This window comes from Bos mutus, chromosome 18 (assembly GCF_027580195.1).
Source record: "Bos mutus isolate GX-2022 chromosome 18, NWIPB_WYAK_1.1, whole genome shotgun sequence".
NCBI classification, from domain to species: Eukaryota; Metazoa; Chordata; class Mammalia; order Artiodactyla; family Bovidae; genus Bos; species Bos mutus.
This window is the reverse complement of record NC_091634.1, coordinates 49,273,319-49,296,653: the sequence shown is the minus strand read 5'-3', so window position 1 is coordinate 49,296,653 and position 23,335 is coordinate 49,273,319. Positions and strand designations below refer to the sequence as shown.

The 23,335-nt window shown below is 52.3% G+C and overlaps 1 protein-coding gene across 1 annotated transcript; it reads right to left on the bottom strand.

Annotated features, from left to right (window-relative positions):
* Positions 1-99: 99 nt before the first annotated feature.
* On the bottom strand, positions 100-23,335 carry CA5A (carbonic anhydrase 5A). The gene is made up of 7 exons (XM_005892415.2): positions 23,179-23,335; positions 20,729-20,926; positions 10,339-10,457; positions 7,291-7,386; positions 7,099-7,161; positions 3,071-3,226; positions 100-261 (listed from the first exon to the last, which is right to left on the bottom strand). The coding sequence occupies exons 1-7, from the start codon at positions 23,333-23,335 to the stop codon at positions 118-120; spliced, it is 933 nt and encodes a 310-aa protein (XP_005892477.1). The 3' UTR covers positions 100-117.

Sequence of the window (23,335 nt, the reverse complement as noted above, 5' to 3'; positions counted from 1 at the left end):
TAACCTTTTGCTCTCTTTTTAATTTCAAAGGTTACACACGATCGGACCGTGAAGCCCAGGAAACAATACTTTCTCTTGTTAAAGTCAGTTCTACCTGTTAGCACGGGCAGAGTGAATTTAGAGTCTTGCTCCCTCGTGAGTGGCCTGGAAGGACGAACGGACCTTCCGGTTCATCAGGGGTTGGAGTGGGCGGTAGTTGTTTACCATCATCTTCTCTTCTTCACCAGGCACAGAAAACAGGAGCGAGCGAAACGCGGCCAGCTGGAAGGGAGGGTGTGGATGCAAGCTGGGTGCAGGCACGGAGTGAACTGGCCCCTGTGCCTGTCCTGTCTTGTGAAGGGCCCTCCCAGCCTGAGTTGGGGATGGCCCTATATGATGAAACCAATGTGGTGGAACAGCAATGTCCTTTCGGGCTCTTCCCTGCCATCCAGCGGGTGCTCGTAGTGCCTCTACAGCCACCCAACCCCACCCTGCATTTTTATGTGATACTCACCACTCTGCCTTAAAACTCTTGACTTACGTTTCTATTTTCCTGCTGGGCAGCGGCGTGCAGAGATTGTGGTCACTGTGTCACCTCCCCCTGCCCCCCACTCACCCACCCTCTCCTACCGTAACATCTGACTCCTAACGGGTGTATCTGCTGACTAATAGAGGGGTGTTGGTGAGGATGGCCAGTTTCAACCATGTCTGTAACAGTTCCATTCTGTGGCAAGATTGGTGATCTCACCTTTAACCTTTCAAAGCAAATAGCATCACCTCAGGGAAGCCTGGCATGCTGCAGTCCATGGGGTCACAAAGCATTGGACACAACTAAGCGACTGAACACACACACAACAGCATCTTCTCCAGGGTTTTGTTTTTTGTTTTTGTTTTTATTTGGCTTCACTGGGTCTTGGCTGTGGCACGCTGGATCTCTGGTCTTTGTTGTGGCATGCAGGACCTTTAGTTGTGGTGCGCAGGGTCTAGTTCCCTGAACAGGGATTGAACCCTGACGCCCTGCATTGGGAGTGTGGAGTCTTGGCCACTGGACCACCAGGGAAGTCCCATCTCATGACTTTTAAATAAGAGGATGTTTTACAGAAGCGAAAGGCTGGAAGGACATCCAAGTGCTCATTGAGAGCCCTCAGGAAGTGCAGAGCTGAAACCAAGGTGGTGAATGCTGCTGTGATCTATTAGAAATGTCTGTCCTGGGCAGAGGCTGGTCAAGAGGAGCATGCCTGCTGCACAGTTGTCATCTCGGAACTCTGCTCTAGACAGACAGAGTTTCTCCAGATTCTGGAAATTCCCGGAGAAAAAGATACTTCAACTTGAAAAAAGTATATGAGTAATATCTACTGCTTCAGACTGTAAAGAACTCACCTGCCAGTGCAGGAGACCAGAGTTTGATCCCAGGATTGGGAAGATCCCCTGGAGGAGGGAATGGCTACCCACTCCAGTATTTTTGCCTGGAAAATTCTATGGAGAGAGGAGCCTGGTGGGCTACAGTCCATGGGATCACAAAGAGTCAGACATGACTGAGCAACTAACACACACACACACATATATACCCAGACACACAATATTTAATAAAGGAAGAGAAAGAAAATAAGAACCACTGCAGACCTGTGACCCTGGGACAACCAGGGTTAACTTTTTGGTGTGCCTCTGTGTGACAGCTTCGGGCATCACTCAGCAAATAGATTCTCGCCTCCTTCCTGCCCCTCTGGCCTTGGCCTGGCCATCATAACTTGCGTTGGTCAACAGGATGTGAGCAGTTGTGACGCAAGCAGAGGCCATAAACGTGCGTGTGTGAGTTGGCCCTTCTTTTGCTATCTTGTGCTGTGAGAAGCAGCCCTGGGTGGCCACTGGTCCAAGAACCATGAGAGACATGGCCTGACCCAGCACCCAACTTTGGCCAAAACAGCGCCCTAGCTCCCAAATATCTGTGAGTAGGGAAAAAGAAATGCTTGTTTAAGCTGTTGAGTTTGGGGGTGGTTTGTTAGGTGGCATTTTGCAGCAATAGCTGACTGATACAACCCCTCTGGAATTTTCTCTGGGCATTTATATTCTATAACGTCTTATCACAGTGTGATTTCTTACTGTTCTGTTGGTCAAAGAAGTGGGGCAGACCCTAATCCTCCTCTTCTCCTGCAGCGACCCTACTTCTTTCACGGCTCTCCAGCACTCACCTATGACATCCCTTTATTGCCTAAGTTGCTGCTGCTGCTGCTGCTAAGTGCTTCAGTCATGTCCGACTCTGTGCGACCCCATAGACGGCAGCCCACTAGGCTCCTCTGTCCCTGGGATTCTCCAGGCAAGAATACTAGAGTGGGTTGCCATTTTCTTCTCCAATGCATGACAGTGAAAAGTGAAAGTGAAGTTGCTTAGTCATGCCTGACTCTTAGCGACCCCATGGACTGCAGCCTACCAGGCTCCTCCGTCCATGGGATTTTCCAGACAAGAGTACTGGAGTGGGGTGCCATTGCCTTCTCCAATTGCCTAAGTTACTCATTTGCAAATACCCACAGAGGTCTCTGAATGAGCAAGGACCCATGTCCCAATGATAATATCACTTCTGTTCTGTAAGGCTGCTTTACCCCAGTGGAGACCAAAGAGCAGGCGCTGGCCTTGCCCCAGCGACTATCATCTTGGAAACTCGCCACACCTGAGGCTGACCACTAAGATTAGAAGCTGCTGAGCACAACCGTCTGTCCCCAGCTCGTTCCCCTTCACCCACCGCCTTCTGCCCCTTTCTCTCTCTCTCTTTTCCTTTGTCTCTGTCTCTCTGCCTCTGGTTCTGTCTCTGTCTCTCTTTCTCTCTCCTCTGTCTGTCTCTCACCCCTCTCTGTCTCTGTCTCTACCTCCCTCTCACACACCAATGTCTCTAGGTCAGGAGAAGAGCTGCAATACTGGGAACTTCTGTTCAACCCCCACGAGCTCCTATTTCAACTGGAAATTGTTCTTGTGAAGGAACATCAAAAATGCACCAAAGCATGAAACCCCACAATGCTCACTCACACTGTCTCAGTGAAGCTGCCAAACCAGAGGGATCCCCGTGAAGTCCCGTGCGCCGGATACAGGTGCCACTCACCTGGTCCTGAGCCACCTCGATGGGCTTCTTGTGGATGATCCAGGTGACCGACTCGGACAGTGGCGGTGTGGTCAGGGAGCCTGGGTATGTCCAGTAGTCCTGGCAGGCAGGCAGCAGGCAGGAGGGCTGGAAGGGGCCCAGGGCTGCTCGTGCGTCCTGAGGGAGGAGAGCATGGGCTGTCAGGTGGGTGGAGGAGGCCAGAAAGGGGGCACCGCACTCGGCTTCATCTCAGTGACTGGCCTGGAGTGGAGCGCATCCCTGGGATAGAGGCCAAGGCCGCGGCTGCCGCATTTGGAAACTGTAACAAGAGGACGTGGCCTTCCACACTGAGCAGGGGTGTCCACCACAGGTTTGTATGTTTTCTTTTAAAGCTACTCAGGTTTCCTATACCTTGGCTGTGAAAATATCACAGTCTTCAAGGTTGATGTCAAATAACATGCACGACACAAAGTGTGCCATTTTAGCCATTTAAAACACAGTTCAGCGGGGTTAAGTACCTTCACCGTGTTGTGCGACCATCCCACCATCACCCGTGGAAGGTTTTCAGCATTTCAGACTGAAACTCTGTCCCCATCACACACTAGCTCTCCTCCCCTCTCCAGCTCTACTCCCCTCCCCCAGCCCCTTGCACTCACCATCTACTTTCTGACTCTATGAATGTGACTCCTCTAGGGATCTCGTATAGATGGAATAATATGGGATTTGTCCTTTTGTGACTGGCTTATCTCACTCAGCACAATGTCCTCTAGGTCCATCTGTGTTGGGGCCTGTGTCAGAATCCCCCCTTCCTCTTAAAACTATTTATTTATTTTTTAATTTAACTGCACCAGATGCTGGATCTTTAGTTGTGGCATGCAAATTCTTTGTTGTGGCATGTGGGATCTAGTTCCCTGACCAGGGATCAAACTTGGGTCCCCTGCACCGGGAGCTTGAAGTCTTAACTACCAGACCACAAGGGAAGTCCCAGAATTTCCCACTTTTTACTGCCGAGTAATATTCCACTGTGCCGATGGACCATGTTCTGTGTATCCACCATCACTAACCGACACTCGGGTTGCTTCCACATCTGCGCTGTTAATAAAGCTGATATAAACATGAGTGTACAAATATCTCTTCAAGTCCCTGCTTTTAATGATTCGAGGATATACCAGAAGTAGAAACGTGGGACCCCATGTTAATTCTGTGTTTAGATTTTTCAGGGACCACTAGACTGTTTTCCATAGTGGCTATACCAGAAAATATTATACTCTTGAGACAGCTGATCCTCTCTTTAAAGCAGCCCTCCCTGACATGAGAGTCGTGTAATTACACGTGTGCAGGAGGACATGCTGCTCTGGCCAGATTCCTTGACTCATATCACAATTTTCCTTCTCATCACGGTAGGGGGGTGGCGTTGATGGACCAGGACAGCCTAGTGCTCCAGGCTGCTGTGTCAGCTCATGCCATGCTTGGGAGCCCTGTGTTCAGAATTCACATTGGCTTGCTTTCCATGCTCTAGAAAGGACAGAAACTTGTCTCCAGGTTCCTAGTGACTGGAGGGATTCCATGTCACTTGCCCACTCAGCTATTTGATGAGCACCCATGGAGAAGGCAATGGCACCCCACTCCAGTACCCTTGCCTGGAAAATCCCATAGACAGAGGAGCCTGGTAGGCTGCAGTCCATGGTGTCGATGAGGGTCGGACACAACTGAGCTACTTCACTTTCACTTTTCACTTTCCTGCATTGGAGAAGGAAATGGCAACCCACTCCAGTGTTCTTGCCTGGAGAATCCCAGGGACGGGGGAGCCTGGTGGGCTGCCGTCTATGGGGTCACACAGAGTCGGACACGACTGAAGTGACTTAGCAGCAGCAGCAGCAGCATGGTAGACCTGTCTTAGGTGCTGGGGCTGCCGGAGCACACAAGGTGGACCCACTACTTGCCATCGTGGAACTCACTTCTAACGGAGGGAAGTGACAGCAGATGGCTTGTAACCAATGTCTAGTCAACGACTTTAAAGGGCGTCACGGAAATGAAATTCCCTTAGTGTGGTGCCCACCCATCTAAAGTGCACAGTCCTAAGGCTGCATGTTCACAGACATGTGAACCCTCAGCACAGTCAATTCTAGAACATGTTCATCAAAACAGAGCTCCAGAGAAAAAGAGCCCCAGTAGAGACTCTTAAGGTGTCACTTCCCCTAACCTCCACCCCGCCACAGGCTCCCTGATCTGCCCATTCTGGACGTTTCGAGAAGTGGCATCACATAACCTGGGGAGTTCTGCATCTGGCTTCTTTCGCTCAGAATGATGTGTTCAAAGTCCATCCCCGTTGCAGCCAGTGTCAGTGCGTCATTCCTTTGCCTGGCTGAGTAATACTCCCCCATACGGTCTACTCGGTTCTTAAAGGGCACAGGCCACGTTGCACACAGGACAAAATGCAGAAAGTCCTACCAGCAGGTGTGGGGGGGACAGATAAACCCCCTCAGACCTCCTCCCCCCAGACCCTGGTCCCAAGGTGCTGACCTGCCAGATGCCCTCTGAGGCTCTCACCTTGGATTTCTAGAACCAGCCTTTATGTCTGTTTCACTGATTTTCCAGAACCAGCCTTTATATCTGTTTCACTGATTAAGACAAGACAGATAAGACCTTTCCAAAGCCATGTGACCAGACAGCGGCAGGGCTCAGGTGCTACAGGAGGCCTGCCCCGTCCCTCAGAGCTGGCCCTCACGGAGGTGACCCCTACTGCCGCCAATGTTCAAAGTCCACCCAGACATTGGGGAACCCAGGAGGGAGTGCAGACTGATGGATGACTCAAGCTGTCACTCTCCTGACCCACGGGGCACAGACCCCTGCCCTCCAAGATGGGGCCTTTCTCTCCTAAGCTTCTAAATCTCACTTTTCAGCTGAGGAAGCTGAGGCCCCGGGACAAGTGTCAGCTTGTCCAGCAGCTTCCTCCCTCACTCCCTCTGGCACCGTTTTGCCTATGTGTTTGCCCAGAGCCTTCGGGGAAGCACGGCCCCCTTAGCACACAGCCCCTCACAGCAGCTCTTTCTTCCCCACCAGGAGGTGGGACAACGCCTGGGGGGTGGATGCTGCAGGGAACAGTCCAGGTTTACTTTGGCTGCGGACCAGCGAGGAGGAGGGTCCTTCCAGTACCTCGACCTTGCCGAGTTCCTGAGCTGGCACATGGGCAGCGGGGGAGCGAGTTGCTCTGGTCCCAGGAGGCCAACATCAAGGGGAGTGTGCTGCACAGATCAAACGGCCCCCGAAAAGCGTCCGAGGAAGGGCCGGTCCCCAGCTCCCCTCTGGAGTCACTCTGGCCATTGTCAAGACACATCAGAGCCCCATCCGTCCCCACGGCCAAGGACCATGCGGTGACTCCTTCCCTCTCTGAATTCTTTTGTTCGGCACTGAACAAATAAACTGCAGGTTGTATAGGAATTTCCATTTCTCCATCAAAGTCCTCTCTCAGCTGGTACGTTGCTGGCCGTGCTGTCTGTTGGGCTGTGCTGGATCCGGATGGGACCCCCTCACCCCACCTCCCTCTTCTCCTGGGATGGGTTGACCCTAAGGAGGCCAGGTGGCTTGCTGGTGGATATTCTTAAATGGCCATAGTTGGGAATTCGTTTCAATGGGTTTTAAAACTAACATTATCACTTGGTTGAGGTTGTTGCCTGGGACAAGACTAAAAATTTTGAAGTGGATTAATCTCATGAAAAATACTACATAACTAACAGTAGTACTGGCGGCAGACGAGGCAAAAGTCTTCAAGATGATGCCTGAGTGGCTGAGTATTGGGATACCCCGTTATACCCAGTGGGGAGGACTTGGGAATAGCAGGAACACGTTCAAGTGGGTGAGCCAGCTGGAGACAGCTGGCATCAGCCCCGGAGCCCCAGGGAGCCCCAGGTTCAGGACTGGACTCAGACCCCCTCAGCACTGCTCCTCTCTCCCAGCTAGTTTGTTCATTTGGTTTTCTTTGCAAAGGAGCCATTACTCTAAGCAATCTTGCTTTTTTGGTTATGCTGATTTCAAAGTACGTAGCTTACCTTGTGCTTTATGTCTGGCAAGACTGCCACCAGCTCCTGCAGCTCCTCGTGGCGGGCCCCCAGCTGCACAGCGTGGCACGGGGAGTGGTCACGTGACAGGGCCGGGGACAGGGTGACAAGCACATGTCATCCTAAGGAGACCATGCCTAGAAAGCAGGTCTCACTAGGATAGCTGCGTCCCGGCCCACTTACCTTTAAAAATACACCTACCACCGCCAAGCCGTCTGCTCCTGTCACGGCATCTGTGTAGTTCTGGTATTTCACAGCGTTCCAGTGAACCAAGTGCAGCTGGAACCCAGGAGGAGAGTCCCCCATCACCAGGTTGCAGAGGCCAGAGGCAAATCCTTGCTCCCCTCTGTGCGGCTGTCATGATTCATGGCTGCAGGCAGGTCGCCCAGCCTGTGCGTGTGTGTGCATGCGTGCTGAGCCACTTTAGTCATGTCCGACTCTTTGCAACTCTGTGGACTGTAGCCCGCCAGGCTCCTCTGTCTATGGGATTCTCCAGGCAAGAGTACTGGAGTGGGTTGCCATGCCCTCCACCAGGGGATCTTCCCTACCCAGGGATCAAACCCGTGTTTCTTACGCCTCCTGTAAGAGGGTTCTTTACCACTAGTGCCACCTCGCCCAGACCAGGCTCACTCAAACCCCAGAAAGCAGAGCCTTAGTTCTCAGCGGGAAAGAAAGGAGGCTCGCTTTAACTCTGTCAAACACACACGGTGGTTGGATTATTGGCTACCACTCAGACAGCTCAGGCTTCCCTGGTGGCTCAGATGGTAAAGAATCGGCCTACAATGCGGGAGACCTGGGTTCGACCCTTGGGTTGGGGAGATCCCCTGGAGGAGGGCATGGCAACCCACTCCAGTACTCTTGCCTAGAGAATCCCATGGACAGAGGAGCCTGGTGGGCTACCCTCCATGGGTGGCAAAGAGTCCGACACGACCGAGCGACTAAGTACACGCACACACAGACAGCCTTGAACCAGGGTAGCGAGATCACACATAGGACTCTCAGTTGAATCTGAGTTTTAGATAAACAGGATAATTTTAAATGCGAGTACACCACCCAAATGGCGCCTTTTCTGTCACCCTCTCCTGAATTCCTTATTCTTCACACCTTCTGCTGGTTTTCCTAAGTCTGAACTCGGCATTACAGCTGACCAGATGATAAGGATTTAAATCAGCAGGGAATGGCTGGGGGATTGGGCATTCCTGGGGCACTGGTGAGCAGGAGGCAGAGCCAGGACCCCTGGGTTCTGCGTGATGGAACCAGGACGGGGCCTGAGTGTTGGCATTTCCTGCTGCAGCGTATGGTGGTGGAGGCCTTTCTGAACCCTGACCCAGGCCTTGAGGCCATGAAGACTCAGCCCAGAGAGGCCTCCAGCCTCTCATGGTCGGCAAGATCCTCCCCCAGTCGGCTGATGGACTCGAGGGCATGGGGAGCCCTGCCAGGGTGCTGGGCCCAGGCGGAACCCACTGCCAACAAGTCCCACTGTTCCCGACCACACAAACTGGGGACCATTAGGGTGGCGTGGGTTCCTTCTGTCTTCCCGTGTCTCACCTGGAACTCCCTACCCACTGTCCTGTGGGGTCTTCCAGAAATAGAAGAAATCTCGGGGCCCTGCCCAGAGCCTACCTCCTTCTCAGACCCTGCCGTAGGGGGCTGGCCTTGCCTTCCAAACCCCACAGGAAATGGCCTGTTCCAACAGAGGCCAGTGACATGGCCAGCACAGCCTTGCAGCCCCTGCCCACCTGACTCAGGGACAGTCAGGCTGTGGTGGGTCTCAAGCTCTGATTCGGCTCCTGCTGCTGCTGCTAAGTCACTTCAGTCATGTCCGACTCTGTGCGACCCCATAGACGGCAGCCCACCAGGCTTCCCCTGTCCTTGGGATTCTCCAGGCAAGAACACTGGAGTGGATTGCCATTTCCTTCTCCAATGCATGAAAGTGAAAAGTGAAAGTGAAGTTGCTCAGTCGTGTCCAACTCGTAAATGAGCACATAGCAGCGACTTCCTCTGTTGAAGTAGCTGCTCAGTAAAGACCAAGGGGCAGGAACACCGTTATTAAGAGGAATGTGGCTTGCTGAAAGCAGATGTGTTACAAGCTGCTATTCCTTCATTTTTGTTATATTTGTAAAGATGTGTGCAGTTGTGAAAGTGAAAGTGAAGTTGCTCAGTCACGTCCAACTCTTTGCGACCCCATGGACTGTAGCCTACCAGGCTTTTCGGTCCATGGGATTTTCCAGGCAAGAGTACTGTAGTGGGTTGACATTTCCTTCTCCAGGGGATCTTCCCAACCCAGGGATTGAACCCGGGTCTCCCTCATTGCAGGCAGACACTTTACCATCTGAGCCACCAGGGAAGCCATAGGGAAGTTATAACTCAAACAATTAGTGAGGGAAGTTATAACAATCACTAATTGTTTGAGTGATAATGTCACTCCCTAATTATCAACTGTCCCCAGAGGCCACCTCTGGCTGTGTGATCACAGCAATGTTCAGGTTTTGGTCCGAATGGACTCTGGTTCTATAATACTAATTCCATAATGATGGCAACAGAAACAGTCAAGAACTTGAAATGCATCAGAAAGCCAGGTGGTTGGCGGGTGGATGGGGGTGAAATAGAGTGAATACGGCAAATATCAACACAGGATCTATATGGCGAGTGACTTTACGGGTTCTCGCTATGCAGATCTTTCATTTTCTTTGGAGGGGGTAAGTTGGAAAAATTTCATAATAAAATATTGGGGGGCATCTATAAGGCCCCACTTACCACCTCAAACTCAATTCCTGACCTTTGTCTCTGCTCCTTTTCTTTACTGACTCTCATTTTGGAATGTCCCAAATATCACTTTGTTTTAAGGAGGTAATTTCTATCGTAAAGATTTTCTATTCTCAGTAAAAGACCTCAAATGCCTCTAAGGACAGGAAGCTTGTCCCCAGTGGACCAGCCTCAAGCGAGGCTGAGCTAAGGCCACAGACTCTTTCCTGAAACCCAGCCTCTGACTCTGGCAAGTCACAGTACCACTCAGAACCTCAGTCTCTTCTTTCAGTCAGTGAAAGTGCTGATGTTACTCTCCCCTTAAGGATAGTCCTGAGAGTGAATGGACGGGGTGGCCAATGGTTCTGGCTTGAGCACTGAGTTCCATGTCCCGGGAAATCCTTTCTGAGCAACCAGGATGCTTGGCCACTTGACCTCAGGTGGCCGAGGCACTCGGGAAGCCCCCACGTATTAGCTGCTACAAACCTCTGCGGGGTACACGCGGTCATCCACAGTGTGCTCTGAGCCCCACTCGTTCACTGCTCCCCAGTGGAAGTGGAACTGCTTTAGTCTGTAGTGATTTTCCAAGGGGCCACCGCTGATTCCTGGAAAGTAAAGCCACGGACATGGTGTTAGTCTGCTTGTCAGACTGTGGAGCTGCTGTGACCCCAACGACACTGAGGTCACATGCTGTCACTCTTGAGAGATCCGTGTTGCTAAAATCACAGCTGAAAGGTGGGACCTTGTCTGTCCCAAGTCACCTGGCCCCGGTGGGCCCCAGTGACTCATGGGGAACCCGGGAGAGATGCAGTGTCTGGTGCTGCCACCAGGTGGCGCTTGGGCAGGCAGCAGGAAGGCAAGAAAAACCGATTCTGAGATGCGTGCCAGTCCTGTAAGACTTTTCAACTTTCCTTTAGTTAAAAAAGAGAGACAGAGAGAGATGTCTTTTGAATGAAAGAATGGCAGACAGAATTCTATCACCAAATAATTTCATAAGCTAATATGCAATGAGCAAGATGTTTAAATACACAAATTCTGAGCTACAAGGCGCTACTTTCCCACTGGGGCTGATCTCCAGGCAGCCCCTGCTCGGTCCAGCCTCACCAGATGACCACTGCCTAAGTCATTCCAGATCCCCGGAAAGCCTCCCCAAGAACTGTGATCGTGACGCACGGGGGCTCACCCCTGAACTGTGGGCCCCAGAGGTCCAGGGCAGGGGTTGGGAGCCTGCATTTGAACAAGCTCACGAGGGTGGGGCAGGGCTCAGATGCACAGGGTTTAGCCCGTCTCCAGCTGCACTTTGCTAACAGAGCTCCACCACCAAGTACAAGAATGTAATGGTAACTGCTGGACATCCCACCCGAGTTTGAGGTGAGCGTCCTGGGATGCTGGGATCCTGGGATGAGTGTGGAAGACACTGGCAGAGTGTGGGGTGTGGGTGGGGGGTTGCTTGTATCAGCTCCTCCATGCAGCAAAAGCAGGGAAAATATTTAGTGACGCAACAGATGCTATTGCAAGTGTCAGATACTACTGGGCTTAAGGTGCTTTCTGAATGCTTTTGCCTCTGAAGGTGTTGGTAGCAGAAGGCACTGAACCGTGAACCAGATAACAGACTCAGCCCACGATTCTGCGCTTGATCTGTTCTCACTCGAAAGTGAGCGGGCAGCTCCAGGACATTGTTACGGGCACCTCGTCATGAGAGTCTATGACTTCATTCTCCTGAACACACCATTCTATCTCACTTTAAATGCACACAGAGAAGGACCTCTTTGCTCCACAAGTTATTATACAAAAACATAGTAAATCATGAAGCCTGAGTCCGCGGGTCAGGAGGAGCCTTTCTATAGGCAGGGAACCTCCTTGTTGGGATCAGATTACAAGACTTTACTGGGTTTTCTGTGGCTGGAAATACAAAGGGGGTGGTGTTTTCTTTCAAGGAGTCAGGATACCTGAGCCGACTGGCTTCTGTAGTTTTGTACAGTTTTTTGTTTTTTTTTTGGTTGCACCTCTTGGCTTGTAGGATCCTCGTTCCCTGACCAGGGATCGAACCCATGCCCCCTGCAGTGGAAGCTCAGAGTCTTAACCACTGGACCACCAGGAAAGTTCCTTGTGTAGTTTTTCAATTTATTAGGAGAAGTCAAAGAGGTTTCTGGTTATCCTGGCCACGGGAGGTAGGATTCAACATCAGGTCTGACGCCCCAAACCAGGCCTTGGGTACAAAACATCACCTAAGGAAATTATGCCAATACCGGTGGTGGGATTTTTGTGCCATTTCTGATGGCAGGGGAGGTGGCAGCCCTGGCCAGCAGACACGTGGGGTCACCAAAAGGCACTAACGCGTGCATGTGCTGTGTGACCTTGACCAAGTTGCTCAGCCTCTTGGAGCCTCAGCTGTCCCACCTGTGAGAAGAGCAGCGTTGGCAGGATGGCTCTTCATGTGCAGTCATCAGATGGTGACGACAATGATGCCGGCGACCACGCACCCTGCCACCTTTCAGGCACTTGGCCTCTTCACTGATTAAAGAAGAAAAGATTCCTAGCTAGGTGGTCCTGGTGGTCCCTTCCAGCTCGAGCATCTGAGGACTCTGGAGACACCACGTAAGGTCTCCAGAAAGAGCGACACCAACTACACGAGGCACTAACCCACCGTGAGCTGGCACTGGCCAGACCGGCCAAAGCTAACCTTGTAGAAAACTCCCTGCGTGCCGGTGGTCACCAGCAGAGAGTGGGGAGTGGGAAGGGGGCTGGGCATGGGCATCGCCCCCTCCTCTGGCCGGGGAGGACTTTCCTAAGGTCGTCCTTCAGCCAGGCCTGGACCAGGGCCCAGGGCCCACGGTCGTCGCTCCCCACCCCAGGCCCCGCTTGCTCCCCTGCCCTCCGCATCCAGCTGCCCCTAGAACCCTCCAAGGCTAGCCTCTCGCAAGGGGCTAGCCTCTCCCTCCTGCCTGCTTCCCAAAGAGGCAGCCGTTTAAGGAAGAGGCTGTGGACGGAGGTCGGCTTTGGAATCCGGGCCACAGGGAAGACGAGCTGCTGTCGGCGGCAGGGCCTTTCCTCCCTGACACCCAGTCATCTGTCAGTGGGCGGCGGCCACCCCGGCTGGGACCAAGCACACCCCGAGGGCTGCTGCCCATTGCCAGCTCTGAGACCTGCGGGTGTGGATCGGGAGCAGAGCACTGTGCGAGGAGTGTCGGTGCTGGGGTGGGCTGCAGCGGCGCCCTGTGGCTGGCCGGCGGAGGTGCAGCGGGAGCCTGTAACTGCTATGCCTGTTGACTTCCGTCCTTCACGCGCATTTCAGCAGAGAAGCAGCACCAGCTGGTACAGGAGCTGCTTCGGTACAAGCTCGGGTGTCCCTTTTCTACACCTCGAGCCTCTTCCTCCTCCTTCTCTGGAACCATGTCTGTAAAGGTAGATGGACGGGCACAGACAGCCCCGAGCCAGGCACCGGTATCTTTACTTCAAAACCAGAGAACAGCGTCCTGTTGCTGCAGTGGTCGGGGGTTTGCACTGGGTCGGTGCTGGCACCATCGCCTCCAAACGCAGTGATCTTGGTCCGGTTACCAAACTGCTCCTAGCCTCAGTCTCCACGCCTGTAAATGGGGAGGATCCTAGCAACTACTCCATAGGGATGCTGCAAGGATTAAACACAAACTTCTTAGCAGAACACCCGGTCTTCTGGAAGCACCAAAGGACACAGAGCCGGCAGCCACAGCACTCATCTCTGCGATGGGATGAAGCGGCTAATTGAGGATAGGGTCCCGTCGGTTCTCAGTGGTCAGCATCTCCTGCGTCCTGGCGCTAGGCACCCCCACCTGTCAACGCCTGGTGGACAGCCAGCACGCGCTCCGAGTGCCATTCACGGGTGAGTCAGCCTTTGCCAAGTGCCTGCTATACACTAAGCATCATGCGCAGCCCCCACCTTCCCCAGTGACTGCTCCTCACAATGACCCCGCAAACAGCTACTACTGGCCCAATTTCAAGATGAGAAAATTGAGACTCACAGGACCTAGTCACCTGGTCCAGGTCCACCAGCGACCCCAACCCAGGCCTGCTTGAAGGTCCAGCCCTTGGCTTTTGTGGAGGAGTTCAAGCTGAACATCTGTCCTTTCTTGTAGCAAAATTAGGAACTCAGTTTAAAACAACTGGGTTGTTTTAAAACAACTGGCAGCCACCCTGGATAAAATCATCTTAGTGACTTCATACTGACAGTGTCAGAGTAACTCCCTTCAAGGAAACAGTTGAAAAGATGAGCCCGATCTGTGACAAGGGGACTTTTAGTTTGCCAGCCCCAGACTCCACCAGCAGCGCCACTGTTCACAGGCTGGAGGCCATGCATCCTCCGCCCCCCGACCTGCTCCTCCCCCCACCCCCCACCCCCGCCCAGGAGGCTCCAGGTGCTCAACACACAGCTGGGGAATCGCATCCCCAAGGACAGTGATGTTGGAGCCTGACTCCCAGCTCAGACCTACCGTCTCTGTTCTCATAACAGCCACTGATAACAGCCATCTATTAGTACTTTGGTGCTTTGACCGGGATAAACAGGCCGTTTGGCAGGCACCGTTTTAAGGCTTAAAATAAGTCTGAGAACAGTTTGAGATGTTCTATTTAATCAAAACTGAAAATAACTCAATGGTATCAGTTTGAGATGTTCTACTTAGAATGACTGGGTTTCCCTAGTGGCTCAGATGGTAAAGAATCTGCCTGCAATGTGGGAGACCCAGGTTCGATCCTGGGTCAGGAAGATTGCCTGGAGAAGGGAATGGCTGCCAACTCCAGTATTCTCACCTAGAAAATCCCATGGACCGAGGAGCCTGGCGGGCTATAGTCCATGGGATTGCAAAGAGTCAGACGTGACTGAGTGACTAATACTTAGAACTGCAAATAACTCAGTGGCACTGAGGATCAGCCTGTTCTCGGTGCCCCCCTGGGATTTAACATCTTAGCACATCTGATGATCTGATGCTCTAAGTGTTCTCTGGATCAGGGAGGTCTTTGTCATTCTCTCCAGGTAAGCAGGAGCCACAACCTGGGGCCAGCGCTGAGGGGTACAACCCCACCCCAGAATTCCAAAATCCAGGAGTGCGGCGGATCAGGTTGCTCTCTGGGACCTAACCTCTGGGATCACTGCACGTCGACTCTGGGTCTGAAGCCAGGCAAGCGTGAGCACAGACCCTGCTTTCAAGCAGCGTCTCTCTGCACAGTGGTCTTATCTCTCTGCACCTCAGACCTGACGTTTGCACAATGATGATGACGCCTTCCCCATCAGAACATGGCTGGCCCTTACAAAACGTTTCCTGGCCTGGCCCCTGGCACCAGGAGGAGCTCCAGCAGTGGGACCACCTTCTGTTATTGTTACTGTCTCATTGTTATTATTAACATCATGGTCGCCATCTTCATCATCAAGGTGGAGATTTGCTGTCATCAGAAACAGCCACTATTACCCCTAAGACAGGACCTGCATGTAAAGACTTTGAGGAATAAATGTATTTTAAGAAAGTGTCCTTCAGAGGGGGCTTGGCCAGCCACAAAGCATAAAAAGGGAAAATCATTCATTCATTCAACAAATACTCACTGAGTTCCTACAATGTGCCACAGTTTCTGCTAAGTGCTGGAGATGCAGAGGATGAGGCAGGGCCGCCCTGGCCTCCTGGGGTGTGGATGGCACAGGGGCAGGTGGAACTAAATGCCTTGAAAAGTATACCCTGATTCACACACTCACATAACAGGCATTCACATGCACTTGGCGGCGGTAGAGCAGTCACCGCTGGTGGTAAGCTAGGACCTGGTTCAGAGAACACAGGCGTCTCCACAAGGAGCAGAGTGGCAGGATCTACCTGTGGCCTTTGGCCCTTGACCTTCAACCCCATTTTCTGCACCTACACTGCCCATCGGGTAGAAGTGGCACCGTCACGCCTTAAGGAGAGGATCTCTCTGGAGCTGAGATGAGGGGGCCTGGCCTGTGAGGGGCTTGTGGGGTGTGACCATGAGTCTGGAGCCGGCGCTGTGTTCCTCCCTGCCGGCAGCTTTCCTTCCCTGGCCTTCAGCCACACATTCCTTGGAAAGAACCACTGGCTCCAGCTCTGTTGCTCATCGTTGCTGGCGGGCCTTGATCTCGAGCACGCCTGTCCCTGACCCCGTGGAACCCCAGCGCCCTCAGCCTCGGCTCTGGGTCTCTGGGGTTCCTATGTTGACCTGCTGGCATGACCTGACCAACGTGAACATTTTGTGCATGGTCACTTCTGCACCACGTTCTTCTCCACTCACCTCTCTTCCTGCCCCGAGGCTTTCCCTTTCTGTCTATGCATTTAAAAAAAAAAAAATCATGGGAGTGTCTCACTCCCAAGAAAATGATTTTCATTTTCTTACTGCAGAACTTTTTTGAGCTCTTCCTGTCTTTCAGCTGCATTTTCCATTTCCTCTGCTCCAGGCAGCTCCCAATTTCCATTGGAGGTGAACAAAGAAGACAGCAAGTCTGAACTGAGGGGGCTCAAGGCTGGAGGGCGGGAGCAGCATGTGAAATTGAGCAGGAGAGAAAAGCAGAGGAAACTGGGCTTTGGGGAAAATGACAAGTAAAGTGAAAGCAGATTGGCGGGTGTGGACACAGGCCACGGGGGGAATTATCCAACTAATTTATATGGCCAGGGAGAGACACCCAGATATTTCTTTTGGTCTGTGGCAGGACAGGGTGGGGCCCTTCAAGCCAGACTGAGAAGTAGTGGAGGAGCCAGAAAGCGGGGGTCAGGACCCGGTCAAGGCAGAGGCCTGGCTGTAACAGTGTGCAAGAGCCTTCAATTTGAGAGCGATCAGAATCAGGGGGGCCCAGGGTCAGCCCAGGTTCAACCGCAAGGTGGGGGCTCCCGGGAGACTTGGGGAGTGTGCCTCTCTCCTCCCCAGTACCCCTGGGGTCCTCCCCTCTCGGGTCTCTCCTGCTCCAGGCAGGATCACCCAACATGAGTGACTGAAACTGGGTGATGACCATCAGCAGGGGGCTGATGCGGCAGTCGTGGGGATCGAGGTGCTGCCCCTTGTGCTGCTCTGCCGGGTGGAGTGCTGCAGGCTCCATCCTCCCCCATTTGGGAATCCCTCTCCTGGAACAAATTCGCCCAGAGGAAGGCAGAGTTGAGGGAGGAAGGGTTCTGACCAGCCGTGCCTGGACGTGTCAGTACTCAGCTGACACAGTGATGCAACGCTGGCTTTAGGATCAAGAGGAGTTGGACTTGAACCAGACCCCTCTGGCCCTGCCTCCAGCCTCCTCCTTGCATAGAATGAAGATGCTCAGAGCCTCCATGGTGGCGTCTGTCTGTGGCGTGCTGCAGTTCATCCAGAGGGAGTGATTGTGAAAGGGAGTGTTTGCATGTCTGTCTGTCCAGCATACCTTCCCCCTTCGAGAAACAGTGCCAAGATTTCCCCTGGACTCACACGTCCCCGGCATGTGATCTTGGTGAGGATCTCAGTCAGGGTGTTGGGTGCTCTGCCGACCAGGCGGCAGAGTGAGTGCCAAGCTCAACCGCCAGCCCCTTTCCCCTGGGGAATTATTTTGTCAAATGTATCTTAACAATACACACACACAAGTCCAAAGTGACCTTTGGAGTTTTTCATATTTTATGCCTCTTGAGAAATCTGTATGTAGGTCAGGAAGCAACAGTTAGAACTGGACATGGAACAACAGACTGGAACAACAGGAACAACTGGAACAACTGGAACACCAGGTTCCAAATAGGGAAAGCAGTACGTCAAGGCTGTACATTGTCACCCTGCTTATTTAACTTCTATGCAGAGTACAGCATGAGAAACACTCGGCTTGATGAAGCACAAGCTGGAATCAAGATTGCCGGGAGAAATATCAATAACCTCAGATATGCAGATGACACCACCCTTACGGCAGAAAGTGAAGAAGAACTAAAGAGCCTCTTGAAGAAAGTGAAAGAGGAGAGTGAAAAAGTTGGCTTAAAGCTCAACATTCAGAAAACTAAGATCATGGCATCCGGTCCCATCACTTCATGGCAAATAGATGGGGAAACAGTGTCAGACTTTATTTTCTTGGGCTCCAAAATCACTGCAGATGGTGACTGCAGCCATGAAATTAAAAGATGCTTGCTCCTTAGAAGAAAAGCAATGACCAAAAAAAGCAACAGATCAATGACTAGACAGCATATTAAAAAGCAGAGACATTACTTTGCCACCAAAGGTTCATCTAGTCAAGGCTATGGTTTTTCCAGTAGTCATGTATGGATATGAGAGCCGGACCATAAAGAAGGCTGAGTGCCAAAGAACTGATGCTTTTGAACTGTGGTGTTGGAGAAGACTCTTGAGAGTCCCTTGGACTGCAAGGAGATCCAACCAGTCAGTCCTAAAGGAAATCAGTTCTGAATATTCATTGGAGGGACTGACACTGAAGCTGAAGCACCAGTACTTTGGCCACCTGATGTAAAGAACTGATTCATTGGAAAAGACCCTGATGCTGGGAAAGACCAAAGGCAGGAGGAGAAGGGGACCACAGAGGGTAAGATGGTTGGATGGCATCACTGACTCAATGAATATGAGTTTGAGCAAGCTCTGGGAGTTGGAAATGGACAGGGAGACCTGGCATGCTCCAGTGCATGGGGTTGCAAAGAGTCAGACGTAACTGAGCAACTGAACTGACTGAACTGAACACACAGTTCCCAGACCTATTGGAGCCTAAGGGTTTATCATCATCAGCTGATCAGAGAATTGTGCACAAGCTGATCACAGACCCTGAGACACTTCTCCCTTACCTGGCTTTTAAAAATGCTGTGCTGATGATGCATTAGGCTGGGTACCCAAAGCCAGTGCTCTAGGAAAATCCAGAGGGATTGGGTGGGGAGGCAGGTGGGATGTCATGTTCAGGATGGGGGGGACACATGTATACCTGTGCCAATTCATGCTGATGTACTGCAAAAATCATCACAATATTGTACAGTAATTATTCTCCAGTTAAAATAAATAAATGAATTTATAAAAAAATAAATAAAATGGAAGGCACTAAAAAAAAAGCCACTCCAAAATATATTTTTAAAAAAATGCTGTGTTGAGCAACCTAAATGTCTATTGATCAATGAGTGGAAAAAGAAGATTTGGTACATGTATACAATGGAATACTACTCAGTCATAGAAAGTAATGAAATGGTGCCATTTGTAGAGATGTGGATGGACCCACAAATTGTTATACGGAGTGAAGTAAGTCAGAGAGAGAAAAACAAATATCATATATTAACGCATATATCTAGATAAATGATATAGATGATCTTATTTGCAAAGCAGAAAAAGAGTCACAGACAGAGAGAACAAACATATAGACACCGAAGTGGGGAAGGGGAGGTGGGATGAATCGGGAGTCTGGGATTGACATATATATACTATGGACACCATGTATAACACTGAGTCGTGATGTGTGAGAAGCGCACAGGGCCCAGCACAGGGAAAAAGGGCTCCCGTCCCCTGTTGCACCATCGGTCCATCAGAGTCGGGGAGGGTCAGGCTGGGCCTTCCTTCACTGACCAGTCCCTCTGCCTGGCTCATTCATAGCTTTAGCTTTTCATTCATGGTTTATCTTCCAATTTATTGAGCACCTGCAGTGTCCAGTAAGAGTGATCCTGCCCTTGTGGTGTTCACGTCCTCACCAGGCTGATGGGTTAGTGAACAAGACTACTGGGCCTGTGGGAGGAGGTGGACTGAGGGCTGGCCTGGAGAGGGCTTGGGTCTGGGGGTTGTGCTGGGGGTCTACAGGTTTGACGGTTCCCTAGGACAACTCCCAGAACTCAGGTACAGTCTGTTTTTTAAAGTTGCTGTATAAAATTGAAAAAAATTTAATACAAAGCATATTAAACCTGAAAAGCCAACTTTAGTTGCTCCTTTGGAATCTAGACTTGGAACAGACCAACAAAGGCAGAGAAAAGTTGGCACACTAAGTCCTAAGCATGGCTAAGATGTATTACAGACAAAGGATGCAAGCAATATCAGCATAGGGTGAGGCAGTGTCTGGAGGAGACCAGGCTTCCAGGGTCCTTTCTGGAGTGACAAGGGATGCCCTGAATCCTAGCAACAAGCTATGACAACACATGTGGAGCATTGCCCACAAGGGGTGCCCACAGGAGACTTGATGCCCCATATTTTCACTGAGGACTTGTCACATGGGCATCCTCTGCCTGTCATAAATTCCTTATTCCCAGAGAGAGAACACATGTTTAATGTAAACAAGGCTTATGATGATGTGTCTAGGTGTTGAAAAAATTCCAGTACAGCCAATCTTGCCAAGTAAAACAGCAGTGGAAGGAAACTTCCCAAACCTACAGAGTCCCCACCCCACACTTGTAAGGCATCCCGGTGAGGCTTCGGTGAGATGGTCACCAGATTCCTTGGGAGGATGCTGAGCTCTGCCCCGCAGCCTCCATCACCAGCACTCCACACAGCCTCCTGCTCGACCCTGCTCCCCACTGCTTCCTGAAGCAGCTGGGTGTCAGCCACGTCACTGCCCGTCTCACTCTGAGCGGGGACCAATGAGGTTCCCAGATCTTGGACGCCTGGCCACAATTCTTCCTCCTCTCCGTCCAGGACTCCCCACCTCCGTGCCTCTCTCCTCCACCCCACTCTGCTTTTCTCCTCAGAGTGCAATGTAATTATGTTTTATTAGCTCCCAGTTTCTTCCTTCCAGCCCCTGGAATATAACCCTCAGGGGAGGACCTCATTGTTCCCTTTCATCCCCCAGTGATGTGACACCAACATAGCTGGTCAGCATCACCAGCTTTAGAGTGACCATCACTCTGTCCATCCCCGCCACCAGCCTCAGCCTTCCCCCCCTGCTGTGACCCACTCTCAGGACTCACAGGAGCAAGGGGCCCGGACCCCCTCTCAGGCTCACCTGACCCCTCGGTGGAGTCGTCGAATTCCACCTGGAAGAGGTAGCCGGTGTTCCAGACATAGAGGCAGGCCTCTGCATTGTAGGAGACCCCCAGGGGCTGCAGTTGGGGATCGTAGACACTGTCCCTCCAGCGGATGTTGATGGGGGACTGCCGGGTGCCCCCTGGCACGGAGGCTGGACCCTTCCAGACGGGGTGCACTGGGGGCAGAGACAGGGAAGAGAAGACCCTCATGGTGCATGGGCGCCATTCCAGCCTCAGAGCGAGGAGGCAGAAACTTGTAAACTTGTCCCAGAGGAGCCAGCTTTGGGGAACCTGGCCCCACGTGGAGCCTGGGACCACCTGACCCTCGGCCTCGTAACCCCGCCTTTATAGGCGGGGCCTTCGCTCCATCTCCTCCCGGGGACCACGCCCAGGACCGAGTCCTTTTCCCATGGAATGTAGCTCGCTGTGGCCTTGTGGCTGCGCGCAGTCATTCTGACCTGTGGTCACTGTCACAGCGCAGTCACAGGGAGTTGTGCCGGGGAAGTGGGGGGCGGGGGTCCAGCCCAGACCAGTCCGAAGAGGCAGGCGGTGGAGGACTGTGGACTCATGGGGGTTGCTACAAGTGTCAGAGAACAGGATACGCGAGGGTCCTCTGAGAAACCAAAGTCCCAGGATCCAAGGAAAACCCTGCTCAGAAGGGCCTGGAATAGAAGCTTTGGCACCCGCAACCCCCAGGCTTTCAGTTACGCAGCACACAAGGTCGGGTCCCCAGCATAGGTGGCCGCTAGTGGTGAAGAACCCGCCTCCCAATGCAGGAGACATAAGAGAGGCGGGTCCAGTCCCTGGGCTGGGAAGATGCTCTGGAGGAGGGCATGGCAGCCCACTCCAGTATTCTTGCCTGGAGAATCCCATGGACAGAGGAGCCTGGTGGGCTACAGTCCGCGGGGTGGCAGAGTCTGACATGGCTGAGCACGCACAGAAGGTGGGTCACTGCCTGGCTGCAGCTTGCTAGAGATGCAGAACGCCAGGCCCCACCCAGACTCCCTGCAAGTTTCAAACCATATAGAAGGGTCTGCTTACGGAGGAAGACCCTCCCTCCTGGATCCCAGAGGCAGCTGCTCTGGCTGATGTAGAGCTCAGCCTCTGGCACTTTCCTCCAAGCTCAGAGAAACACACTCAAGGCTTCTCAAAAAACCAAAAGCACTGCTCAGTACAAAGTGGACCTGCGCGTTGGTTTTCTTCACTTAACTGTAGATGTCTTCACACCTGGATCCTGTTTTATACTTGGTGACCATGAAGAGCATCAGGCTACCTGAACCCGAGTCCTGGCCCCACCACTCTGTGGCTGTGTGCCCCTCGGCAAGTTTCTCAACCTCTCTGAGTCTCAATTTCATCACTTGTAAAAGGTGGATCTTAATGGTACTTATCACACAGCGCTGGTGGGAGTATGAAGCCAGGAGAGACTGAGGACAACAGAGAGATGGGGATTTTGGTATCATCCTCAGGTGCGGACCACGGAAAAATTGGAAAAAGTAAGAATGTTTGGGCTCAGTGGGTAAAGAACCCACATGCAATACAGGAGACACAGGATGCGTGAGTTTGATCCCTGGGTCAGGAAGATCCCACACAGAAGGAAATGGTAACCCACTCCAGTATTGCCTGAAAACTCCCATGGATAGAGGAGCATGGTGGGCTAGAGTCCAGAGGGTCACAAAGAGTGGGACACGACTGAGCAACTAATGTAGTATTTTTAAGGGTCCAGTGTATGCCAGGCTTTCTGCTCGAGTCATTTCATCCTCACGTGGCCCCCTGTGGGATTTCATCATCCTGTTTTACAGATGAGGAAACTGAGGCTTGGGGAGATGAAGCAATCTACCAGCTCTCCCCGCGGACCAGTGTCACCAATGCCCAACACGGAGGCTAGCTCCAAAGTCCAAGCTCTTCCAACTGTCCTGTGTGGAATACTGACGTCAGAGGTGAACTTAGGGGTACCTGCAGGCCCTGTATCTGACACAGGAAGAACCTGAGGCCCAGAGAGTGGGCGGGGCAAGTCCAAGGTCACAGGACACCAAGGACACCACCGCCAGGATGAGGCTGACCTGGGCCAGTCTCTGGACGGAACTGGCTGGCGGCCTATTTATCAAATTTACTGAGATGTTCTCTGCTGGTGCTTGGAGCCCTAACGACTGGCTGCTATGGCTCATTCTGGGAGGGCAGGATATTGAGTAATAACAGCTTGTCTTGCGAGATGGAGGGGAGGTTGTCACTTGCTCCCTCCTTGTTCCGAGCATCTCACCCTCCTGATGGATCTGAGGTTAAGGACCAGCCCACGTCTCCCACGGGAAAGATGGAGTAGAAATCTGAACCCAAGCCATCTGGCTCCAACCATCTCCCATTATGAAAGACGCCATAACATGAGACACACAGCACGGGAGTCTGTACTGCGGAGACCGGAGGCTCTACTTACAAGCGTCATTTCTCCTTCTCTGCGCACAGGGAACCTGCGAGCACCATCGCGCCGGCCTTAGCAAGTGGCTACGGAGGGTGCCCCATATCTGCTTGGCCAGGAGAGACAGGCCTGAGGACTTCAGATGACTCCAGCCCAGCACTGGGGGCCTGACCAT